Source organism: Xenopus tropicalis, chromosome 3, assembly GCF_000004195.4.
Source record: "Xenopus tropicalis strain Nigerian chromosome 3, UCB_Xtro_10.0, whole genome shotgun sequence".
Lineage (NCBI taxonomy): Eukaryota > Metazoa > Chordata > Amphibia > Anura > Pipidae > Xenopus > Xenopus tropicalis.
The window spans coordinates 52,539,623-52,552,001 of record NC_030679.2 but is presented as its reverse complement, the minus strand read 5'-3'; the positions used below and the strand labels follow the sequence as shown (position 1 = coordinate 52,552,001).

The 12,379-nt window shown below is 37.7% G+C and overlaps 1 protein-coding gene and 1 long non-coding RNA gene across 2 annotated transcripts; both read right to left on the bottom strand.

Annotated features, from left to right (window-relative positions):
• Positions 1–4,925: 4,925 nt before the first annotated feature.
• Positions 4,926–8,097, bottom strand: myf5 (myogenic factor 5). Its single transcript, NM_203601.1, has 3 exons — positions 7,480–8,097; positions 6,853–6,928; positions 4,926–5,384 (listed from the first exon to the last, which is right to left on the bottom strand). The coding sequence occupies exons 1-3, from the start codon at positions 7,978–7,980 to the stop codon at positions 5,194–5,196; spliced, it is 768 nt and encodes a 255-aa protein (NP_988932.1). The 5' UTR covers positions 7,981–8,097; the 3' UTR covers positions 4,926–5,193.
• An 843-nt stretch (positions 8,098–8,940) lies between these two features.
• On the bottom strand, positions 8,941–11,868 carry LOC116409732. Its single transcript, XR_004221964.1, has 2 exons — positions 11,670–11,868; positions 8,941–9,424 (listed from the first exon to the last, which is right to left on the bottom strand). It is a non-coding gene; the product is annotated as an uncharacterized LOC116409732 (long non-coding RNA).
• Positions 11,869–12,379: the final 511 nt, after the last annotated feature.

Below are 12,379 nucleotides of genomic sequence, written 5' to 3'. Positions count from 1 at the left end.
CAAAAGAATTGTCGCACATCCCAAGAATTGTCGCAGGCATCAAAAGGATTGTAGCCCATCTCAAGAATTGTCGTGGGCAACAATTTTTTTTGACACGCAACATTTTCTTCAGAAATTTTTCGCTGTTTCGCGAATTTTTCGGCAAAGCGAAAATCACTAGCCTACAGCAATGTACACAATACCGCACACCAGAGGGCAAACATGACCAATTGCTATTTTATTGTACAGTGCTGCAGAATATGTTGGTGCATTACAGATGACTTGATTCTCCACTATCAGTAACCTTTGTCCTCTTCATTAAGCCTCTTTTGACAGGTACCATTATTTCACTTTCTGAAATAGAGAACAAACTGTGGCATGATTGGGCAAATTAGTGAACATTAGACAGTGAAGGTACATAATCTGGACTAATGAACTAAACAACTACAGCAAGAAAGCTGTAACTCTCAGGCCAGATTCTGTTGGGGGATGGTGGGAAATGTATTAAAATAATAAAAGTGTATTTATACATGTTGATAAAAAGCTCTCTCTCCCATGTTGCAAATTTCTTCCAAATATGGCGCTCAGACAGCTGCTAGTGGCTAAAAGTTGAAAGTAAAAAGATGGATACTAGATAGATACTTGGCTATTACATGGTTACTGGGAATTTAATAAAGTCTTAAGCACCAGTAAACGTGATTCATACATGTACAAACCCCGAAAATTGGAGTTTAGGTTGGATGTTATATAATGAAAGTCAGTTTGCACCTAATTAACAGGTAGAATTTTCTAAATTACCTGATAAAAGCCAACATCTGATTGGTTGCTATTGGTTTCTAGACCAGGTACAAATGCTGTGACTTTTATAACATTACTGTAACCATAGCATCTGGCAAATACATTTTCATTTTTGGTTTACCTCTTGAGGTCCCTCCTGCAAAGTCATAAAAATCTGTAAAATTGCATCTCACCCCGAATATGCAAACAAAAAACAAATCCATTACCTACCTCTAACAATACAGTAAATAAAGCAAAGACATAAAGGAGATCGATCATCAGCATCTATATGTGCATTTATGTGGGACTAATCACTTCTGAACCTTATTTTTTAAAACCTTCTGCTCCTCATATTTCAAAAGATATTGCCCATATTGCCCATTGCTCAAAGACCATTTGGAGTAGAAACTGGGAAAATATTAGTGCAATTATTAGTGCTATGCTATGACACTGGGTAGAAGTAAGTGAGCACTGAGCACTTTTGCTTGGGGTCTGGGCCCAAGGTGTAGAGCGCAGTGTCGGTGGGCGTAGGCAATCACTGCCAAATAACGTGTAAAGTAGGTGATGGTTACGGGGTGAGAGGGGGGATACCTATGTGCCTAGGAGACACCTCCTGGCCCTCATAAATACAGCATTAGCAAAAGCAGACAGCCCTGTATTCATAAGGGTGGATGTGGGTCTCTGTGCTCCTAATAATCGTTCTGAAACCAAGTGAAAAAAATAAAAACTCATCCAACCTCAGCCTCAAACACAGTGGATCGTAAATGACAACTGTAAATTGAGTGACCTGTATTCAAATACAACAACACTAGTTTAGTTGAAAAAAAGGAGTTGGGATAAGAATGAAAAAGGTTGGACAGAATACATCTGTAATGGTGACTCTGCTTCCGCTGCTTCCTTCCCTCGCTCAGTGTATAGGTACCGGGCAGGGCATGTTTGGGTGCACTGGCATCTCATTTTCAGCACTTCAATCCCCAGGTCCCACAGGCACAGATTCCTTACAGCCCCATTAACTGACCTTGTAGTGGGTGTTTTCTTTTTGCCCAATTTCGTTCCACTTGCCTCTCGCTTTAGTTTTGCTTAATTTGTTTGGAGATCAATTTACAAAAGAAAAGGCCAGTCCCTGAGGGATAGTCACAGCACAAAAACCAGTGACAGTAACTAGAGAGAAAGGGGGAATTTGCTGCCTGGTTTGGATGTTCAAACAAAACAACCGCTCCTGAGCTGCACTCCAAATCTACTGGTGATGATGGGAGACAAAAACACACTGCAAACACACAGACAACTGAAAGAAACGACCATTTCCCTTTAAAACACCAGTTTATTGATACACAGAAGCACTTAGGCTCTCTGAAGATGATTATGGATTATTCCAATATCCACCTTACTCATCATAAGCAAAGGGGAAATTTAGGAGCATTTTTTAAATGTCATTAAATACCTTTTTGCTTAAAAAAATAGCAAAGTGTCAAAGGCCATTAATCTGAAACCTAGCTTGCTCCAGGGAAGAGGGGCATTGTCTGACCCCCATGAGGTTGTGTGGGGGTAACGCATAACAATATTACTAGCCTCTCTGAGCCTGATTAGCTGATTAAGAGTTGATGCTTCAGTGTAAATATTAATTTGTATGGTTTTACCAATTATTGAGGGAAGTTAAAGCAAATCTCAAGTATTCACCGTATCCAAAAAAACATGGTCAAGGGAGAGTGTGCAATATTGCCACTTTCTCCATCTGCATTACAGTCTCTAGGGGCACAGCTGCAAAGGAAAGGGAGCCTGTTTTATTAACAGGACAGTAAATGGGCCCTGTGCTGTAACTTTGGCATTACAGGAAAGCCATCTGCACTTTCATATACATACTTACAGTATCTTCTATATACTGCAATTGATAAAGCAGTGCTCCCTGCAGTGTGTCCAGTGAGCCTGGTGAAGCTGTGTGTTTATTACATGTGGGTACAGTTTAGCCAGGTTTCCATGTGAACAAATAACTTCTGGGAAAGGCTCTTCTCTCTATATTAGTGTGGCCTCTTCCAACCACAACCCATTCTTCATGCTTAACATGTTGCACATTTTTTCTAGATTTGCATTTTGTTCTGCAGATCATTTTTCAAGATGCCGCTGAATTAACAGTAGTTTATGTCATGAGAGCCTGAAAGACTCCTCTTTCCGAACTATTTAGGGGATGCGTTAATAGGGCACTTGGGCAATAATATGCATATATTTATGCTTGGTAAAGAGGCTCTTTGACCCTAACAGCTAAATAATGCACCTTTATTTAGTTGGCAAATCCTACAATGGCCCAGAAAAAGTAGCAGCTTTAAATATTGTCAATTAAATTGTATTTAAAGTATACAGGCTCAGGGGGTCTCTCTGGTTGAAAGCCCAAGGCAGAAGTAGTCAGAGATAAGCAGGGGAATTTCAGACATGAGGTAAGTTGCTACAATGGCGGCATATAATCCCCCACAAGAGAAATTTTGTGCATATTGCCATAGTTTTATTACTGATAGAGAGATGCATACCTTACAGCGCTGTTGTTCAACTTTTTACATGAAGTGCGCCAACTATTTGTCATGCCACATGTTCAATGGCTGGATTACAGTCAAATAATGATTTCATAAAAAAGGACACAATAGAGCCCTTTAACAGGACTATAAATATTAATTGCAGGGCCACATATGGGTCTCTAGATTGACAGCCCCACTCTACAGAAATACAGAAATATTGCCCAACATGACCAGCCTCTGTATTTAGTAGTTAAGGGGGGGGGAGTGAGTTATCCAGGTAAAGTTGACATAACAGCTATTTAAAATACTAACCAATTGTTTAGCTTCTCCTTTATAGATATAGAATGTTTTGGTAAGTTCGCATCTTGTGTGGCAGACTATGAATAACATCATTCACATATTACACTAATAGGAATGGCTGTTGTAAAAGTATCTTCCCTAAACATTTCCAGTTGCTTTATCCCAACCTCCCTCATACCATCTTGGATAGTGGTGTGCATTGCATTTTGATTGCTGTAGTCCTCTCATAGTTTGAAACTATCTGAAAACAACCACTCCAATTTCTTTGTCAATGCTATACCACCACAGTGGAAGTCATCATGCTATTCATACTCACTGCAGTCCCCCGCTGACAGACTAATTCTTAGTAACAAGTGAAGTGGCTAGTGCCGGCAGTTTCAGGTGGTTAGATCATTGGGGTGATCCAACTTACAACAGTATGCAAAAGCTGTGAACCCTTTAAAATTGATTTGCCCACCTTGCCATCTTGCATAGTGGGGGATTATATTGTAGTGCAGTCACAGCTACACTGGACATTCCCCAGACTGTGTTGAAAAACCTTAGTTACATTAAAAGGAGCATACAATTTCTCAGCAGATATACAGTACGTGGGCTCTGTTAAATTCTACTTGAAGACATTGCTTTTGTCACAGTGTGAGCACCAAGCCCTCCCAGTATCCTTTGCTTATACTGCACCCCTGTATGCAGTTGAATATTCCATTGTCTGGAATTGGTCTATGTCCATGGGGGGTCATTTAAATGTATTTATTTTTACAAAAGAAAAGTGTGAGTGCTCAACAACTCTTTGTAAAGATCAATAATGTGATAAATGATGTACATGTTGCGCTTAAACAGGGCAAGCTGCATTAGCACTGTGTCAAAATAGCAAAATGATGCAACAGAGAAAATGTGAATTCCAATTGCCAAAGCTTAGGGAATGGACTGGGGACTCAAATTAATTGGCTGCTAAAGTCAAGTATACATTACCGCATGTGACTGCTCAGTGAGTGGGCCTCAAGGTCATCGCTCAAGGGTAACTGTGTTGAAGTGCAAGTATTTCAATATCTTGTTTGCTGGTACTTGCAATTTTGTCAAAAGAATAATCAGTTTTCAGAGAATAAAAATTCATATCATATAACCACCAAATGACACGTTCATCATACTTTAATTAAAACTGATGTATCAAACTAATTAGCTAGCCTGTCTCAGTTTCACCCATCCATTCACTGTGTGTGCTTATTGCCTTCTAAAGATGCAGCTGATATTACACTAACTGTATGTTATAACCTCATTTAGAATTAGAATTTTAGGAAATTGTCTGATAGCAAAAGCCAAACGAGAAAGGGATTTTCTTATGCCCGAGGTTTCTCACAATAAAGAGAGTTGTTTCATAGAAAGAAAAAAACAGCATGTTTATTAACACAATAGCAATTGGGATTTCTTGCTGTAGGCTTGGTTATTAACGTTAAATACAAAATGTAGCCAAGTAGAAATATAATTTAGGCATTTAAAAAATAACAAAATTATTTCTTTATATACATATCTATACAAATAATAACATAAGTCCTTATACGCCGATTTGCTGGTTGCAAGGAAATGTTTTGGATTAAGTCATAATATTTAGTAAGTATATGTTAATGGAATTAACAGAGGTTTATAGTACATGGTAGATTGGTCGGCAATCGGGCATGTCAGGTGATCGTGGAAAGGAGTCAGTGCTACTGGTAGGAGACAGGGAGAGAGAGTCTGGAATAGGGAGGGAGCATTGCTCAGAAGAGGAGATCCGATCCACAATACTAGATAAGCAGTCAAGGCTGGACAGTGTCAGTTTGGTTGATGAAAAACCTGCAAAAGAAAAAGACTGACTTAGTATATTCTTGTTCTTCTTTTACATGTAATTAACACTATTTTCCTTTACAGTAATGACAATTTTTTTTTTTAACTCAAGAGATAATGTATTCCATATACAGCTATGGGATTTATTATAACCCTTGCTAGAATCATCACTTTCTTTACTTCTTGCTACTCTATTTCCAACACAGTCACACTGCTGTGCACAGCTGATTGGAAAGGACAAGCAGACAGAGGTGAGTGTCTGTCACTAACACACTGGGTTATAAGAGGACCTGATAGACAAGGCCTGAAAATCATTGCTATCAGTTCCTGGAAACAATATGGCCAGAGATGTACATTGGCATTGCAGTCACACAACAACAAAAAGGATGCAAAGGGAAGTTTTGAGAAATTACATTACAGGGGATTAAAACACAGTGTGCTGTAGCTAATACTTATGTATTTGCACTTTATTCATTGTGGCAACTTGCTACCAGCCCATTGTATACAGAAGGGGTTATACAACCTGTCCTGTACCACTCCAGCTGTAGCAACCTGCCTCTCCCATTTATCTAGCTACATTGCCATGCGGGGAGCTTTAGATTTGCAACAGATGTGTAAAAAGACTTCAACAGAATTTTTCACCTGTTTTGCAATAGTAAAGTTTTGAAAAAATGTGTATTGAACCTATATAACCACTGTACATTATTATTATAATGTGAAAACCTGCACTATTTAAACTAATTATATACATATTACACTTTAATATCCAACTACAGTTATCCATTCTTGAATTTCTTGCATTGTCTTGAGCCACGTCTCAATGCAGAAATGCAATAAAATGTTTAAAAAAGGAACTTGTTGGACAAACAGGGAGCTGCTATTCTGATTATCCCAGCCACTTTCCATTGATTTGAATGCGAAATGTCCTGCAGCGCCAGTACTATTACTTTGGTTTTGATGCGTGATTATAGAACAAATGTGTGCACCTCTGTTATGTGCGCAGCAAATTTTGCATTTAGTATGTAAATATTAAGGGACTTTAGAATAATAATTATATATATATATATATATATATATATATATATATATAAGTAATTTCTAACAGATGTTTTTGTTCCAATTAAGTAACCATACATTTCCAATACAATCAAAGACAATGTAATGTATGGATGGATGCATGGATCCCATACTGTATGTCACATTTCCACAGTGTGAAGAATTGACGGCAATATTGTAGGGTTGCATTGTACAGTTCTATATACATAAAGAAGGGGGAAAACTAAGGTATTATTGTATAATAGTATGTTTGCATATACATGCGCACCTATTTTTTTTTTTTTTTACACACAAATTACGTAGCTAAAAACTGCCCATGTCTTTTGAAGTTTCTCTATAAACATTACGGTGGTCCCTTTGAGGCTTAAGTTATATGTTTAAACACATGTTTCCCAAATATGGTATGTAGGGAAAAACTTACTTGTCTGTAAATCGGAGCAATAAACATTATCAAAGCTGCTGTTCCTTCCAGACCATTGTGGGCTGCTGCAGTCAGTCTAAATAAACAACAAAAAAGGTGCATCAGTAAGCTGTAGAAATCATTATGGCACCATAAAAGCTTATTGTATTATGCATTTGTCTGGGTGTCCTATCAACACATTTTAAAAGGAGGAATCTTACGGGCTCTCAGAAACTGGTGTTAATTCGGGGGCTTCTTGAAAAATGATCAGCAGAACAAAATTTAGCAAAAATGTGTAACACATTAAGCATGAAGAATCGGTTGTGGCTGGGGGAGGCCACACTGATATACAGAGACAGAGAGAGAACACTTTCTCAGCGGTTTTCACATGGAAACCTGGCTGAAGTGTAGTTGCCTGTAATAAATACGCAGCTTCATGTGGGAGGAAACATTACTGTATACAGCATGTGAAAGAACCTGAGTGCCAACTTATATAATAGTCCAAAAAACAATATAGGGAATTCATTTTCATGCATACTGTGGAATAGAACAATACCAAATAACAAATGCATATTTAAAGACCCTAGTAACTGATAAAACAAGACATGTCTATAGATTTAGGAATGGGTCTGTTAGCAAGGTTCTTACCATGCCATCTGAGCAGCTGGATGTCGGGCTTCCTGGTTCGGTGCAGCTCTGTCCTGGGAGACTGTAGTAGTTTTCTACCTGTTCTTGCAGTAGGTCTTGGAGGCTCTCTATATATTTAATTGCGTTTCTTAGGATCTCCACCTTTGGCAGTCTCTGATTGGGGTTTGTAGTGGTGCATCTTTTGAGAGTTTCAAAAGCCTGGTTTACTTTCTTAAGCCTTCTCCTTTCTCTCATGGTGGCAGCCTTCCTTCTGTCCATAGTGGAAGATTTTCTTTTGCAGGCTTTACAAGCCCACATCAAACAGTTACCTGCTTGGTGGTGACCAATGGGTGCTCTTACATGCTCATCTTCATCGGATTCTTGAAGATCCTTTTTGTGAGCTCCATAGAGAGACATGCCATGCTCATAGTCTTCTGTATATCCCTCCTCTGGAGAAGGAATGCAAGAGCTGTCATAGAAGAATTCAGATGGGGAAAAATGGCAGGTATCTACCATCTCCATTCTGAATACTGCTGCTTGTAAAGATGCTCAGTGGAGTTGAAGCAATCAAGTCTCAGGAAATCTCTTAGGAGTTCCTTTGGTCAGCTTTCTCCAAGTACAAAGTACAAAGTACAAAAGCCCAAGACTAAGTGTTTTTGTACTGATGCACCAGCCTTTTATATATTTCAACCAAAGGAGGCTGGTCCACAGAGGCTAATAACATTAGCATACTGTATCCCAACACAGCCTCAACGGGGTTAGACAAGAAAGCCCCTCCTTTCCCCAGTGCATGGTTTCAGGTTAATGGCCTTTTGACACTTTGCTGTTTGCATTAGGCTCTTTTATATGTACCTAAGAACACATCACAAGGCCACCCTAAGCCTAGCACCGTTTTTACTCTAAAAAAGATTTTAAAAATGCAGTTTTGTAAGGCAGTTTTGTAAATGAACCAAATTTGTAGATCAATATAATTTAATAATTGTACAAGGAAATGGAACTTCATAAAAAAAACAAAAACTTATTGTTTTTCTCTGTAAAACTAAATGCCTGAGCTATCACAATAGCAGTGTGTACTCAAGACCAGTTTCAAGGGCAAAGTCATTTTAATTACAATACCAACTGTTGTTTAGGGAAATGTTTAATTGCACCGAGGATGGTCTGGGGGATTCAGTAAGGATTCGGTAGGGATTTTATTATTTTCCAGAAATATTGATAGAATAATTGATTAAATAAGTATATAAATAAGTTACATGCTAGTTGATAATATAAAGCTTTATTTATACAAATTTGTATTTGTGTGTACATTTGTATGTACAAGTTACACATTTATATATGAAGCATTATATAATACATTTTTATATTGGTGGAACCATAAAAAAATGTACAATGCTGGAAAACTTAAAATCAGGGTATGTAAAATTTAACCTTCTCTGTATATATACATATGCCTGACAACACTAATGATGCTTATTATTTTTTTAGTGTTAGGATTTGGGCAAACAGCAAGGGGGGGGGGGGTGACAGTCATTCTTTATGGTATGATTCACAATAATGCAAGTTTAAAGACATAACATCATCTTGCGGCAATGCCTCTCTTAGGAACCGTCCCAGATGGGTCCCAGCTGCTCGGGGAGTCTCTAGTGGAAGTGAAGAAATCTTCCCCTCTGTGTATTAGCCAGTTCACACAGCTCGGTGACATGTTCTTCCCAAATCATCAGCACAACACTGAAACTGTTAAGGGTAATTAAAGTGGTAATGAAGCCATTAGCAGCCCTCTGCCAAGGTGCAGGAACTCTTTGGTCAGATTCAGTTGGTACCTACATTTGGTTCAGGAAGGAGGAAAGCACAGCCCATTAAGTATAGGATGTGAGCAACTAAGTGATTGCGATGTTTGTGGGACCTCTTCACACATGTTCCTTACACACTCGGCTCAATGCAGACCAAGCAACAGCTTCTTCTGAAAATCCTGGGGCTTTAAAAAAAATATCAGCAACTAAAATAGATCAATATCTCAGTGCTTTTAATGTGCGTTCTTGGATACAATATGAAATAAAAGTACTTGGAAAGGTCATATTATTGGAATAAATTGTAATATACAGAAGCACTGCAGGCTAGGATGATCTCCCATGAGTTTGCTGTAGCTTTTGCTGCATATATACTAGTACTTTATATTGTATAATGCAGTATATTATTGTGCGCTGTAGCTTTGTACAAGCCGTACAGTTGCCATATGAGCCAACTTCTAGGGAAATCAGAAATCCCTTTTGTTTATATGCAATGTTTCTGACCAACTGAATTATTTGAGTCCAGTTATTAACAACAATTGCTATTTTACCATACTGGGCATGAATTTATACCATAAGGCACCTCTACCAATGTTATATATAACATAGATAAGCCAGATTAATTACACCGCTCTCAAATCAACATCCTTCCTTGTGTTGTTGAACTACAAGTCCCAGAAACCCATGATATCCCCAGCTGTTGTTGAATGCACAGCTGGAGGGTTACAGATTTGATATTGCTCATGTTCCTGTGTATGAATAACTTACTTTGGCAAATGAATGAGTCATTTTAGGGCAGGCAGTGAATTTAGGGGGTTTAGTTTGGGGGAGACTGTGTTTGCAGTGTGTTTTTGTCTCCCATCATCACCAGTAGATTTGGAGTGCAGCTCAGGAGTGGTTGTTTTGTTTGAACATCCAAACCAGGCAGCAAATTCCCCCTTTCTCTCTAGTTACTGTCACTGGTTTATGTGCGGTGACTATCCCTCAGGGACTGGCCTTTTCTTTTGTAAATTGATCTCCAAACAAATTAAGCAAAACTAAAGCGAGAGGCAAGTGGAACGAAATTGGGCAAAAAGAAAACACCAACTACAAGGTCAGTTAATGGGGCTGTAAGGAATCTGCGCCTGTGGGACCTGGGGATTGACGTGCTGAAAATGAGATGCCAGTGCACCCAAACATGCCCTGCCCGGTACCTATACACTGAGCGAGGGAAGGAAGCAGCGGGAGCAGAGTCACAGTTGGAAACCTGTCCGGCCTTTCTCGCACTTATCTCAGCACTTGTTCTGCTTAACTCACTAATATATCCCTCGTTCAGTCTCAGAGCTCACCCTAGTCTTACACTCAAAATTAAAACAAAATAAAACTTCTATTTTTTTTTTTTTTACACTTTTGAAACATGTAATAAAATGCAATAAACATTGTAAATGGAAAACAAATTGCATAACAAGAACAAAAATTTTATTAGACTGCTATTACAAGTTTGGAATCTCTCTTCTAGAGACATAATATCCAGAAAGCTATCCAAAAATTACAGGAATGCCATCCCATCCATTTTAGGAAAATAATTTTTAAAAACTTTTTAAAAAAACTTTTTAAAAATTATTTACTTTTTCTCTGCAATAATAAAACAGTGCCATTTACTTGATGGTAACTAAGATACATCAATCCATAGTGGTGACAAATTGTGTTTATGTAATATTTTTTTAGAAGACTTAAGGTATGGTGACCCAAATTACAGAAACACCCTTTAAAGACCCCATGTCAAACAATCAAGATAATAGATCCTAAACTTTCACCATGCAGATTTTGATGGTGTGCACAATAAGGACTTTTTCAATGAGAATGATTTTACATACACTGCACACTGGTGCAAACTATTTTTTTCGCCAACCCATAGGTTGCTATATAACATTTTTCTATAACATTATTCTAATTTTTCCATATTTTTATTTCTTTCCCCACATTAGTTTGATTTGTGGATCTACATAAAAACGAGTAGTTTAACAGTATCAGATTTCTGATGCATTTGATTAATTTGGGTTGAACAGTAATTATCCCAATAAAACCAGATTTTTGCAGATGGTTTGCTCACCCCTGAACCAGATATTACAGTAACCTTTACTGTCAAATCTTATTATTTTTATGATTTTTTATTATTAACATTTATTAAGCAGGAACATATTTCACAGCATTTTACAATAGAAGGGTGTTTACATCAAACATACAAATTATATACAATTAATGACAGTTATAGGAAATAAAGAGGGCTCTGCTCATTAGAACTTACAATCTAAAATAAGTAGCGTGGTTATTAATATTGATTAATCAGAAATTTGAGTTGTTCAAGGGGCAGTTTTAGGAGCATTGTGTGAAGTGTTTGTGTGAGAGTGTGGAAAGGCCACACATTGAAGACAAACATATGAGTACCTGCTACAGGATGCATTGGGATAAAACACAGCTGAAGAAGCCATTGGTTTCTGCTCAGACTCCCAGGAGAGATCAAAGTGATTAATACCTTTAGCAGCTTTGAGAACAGGCAGAGTTGCTAGTTCCTGCTACCCAGAGACACATACACGTTCAGGAGGCTTATGGCTCCCCCACCCACATCTCTCACATATAACATGCATATCAGGGCCACCTGCAGAGAATTAGCTTTGACTGGGAGCTCCTGTTCCTACTCATTTCAGCTCAGGCTGACACACATTAGCTTTAATATTAACATTAAACTTTGTGAATTTGAAATGTTCAATTAAACAGACTTTATAAATACAACAACTTTCTATTTCTCCATTATTTCCCAATTTCTTTTTTTATATTTATTATTATATTTATATTTACTATTGTTATATTTAATATTTTTTTAATTTTATATTTATTTTGTTACTATATTGTCTTCCTCAGAAAGCCCACTTAGCTTATAAATTAAACAGTATATATCTCCATATTTCTTTTGAAGCATATATATGATACAAAAGAGCCATTAATATCCTGTAAATTATGCCCTTATAAAGGGTGCTTAGTGATGTAATCTGTTTTATTTGGTGCTTTGGATGTAATTTCTGTCACATGACTCACTGAAACTTGTGTATTATACTAAATAATGCACCCTATGACCTGTATAGAAACACTCAGCCTTT

Coding starts and splice junctions, on each gene's coding strand:
- myf5 (NM_203601.1), bottom strand. CDS start 7,980: ATGGAGATGGTAGATACCTGCCATTTTTCCCCATCTGAATTCTTCTAT. Junction 6,929..7,479: donor CCAGCTGCTCAGATGGCATG/GTAAGAACCTTG, acceptor TTGTTTATTTAG/ACTGACTGCAGCAGCCCACA. Junction 5,385..6,852: donor TTGCTCCGATTTACAGACAA/GTAAGTTTTTCC, acceptor TTTCTTTTGCAG/GTTTTTCATCAACCAAACTG.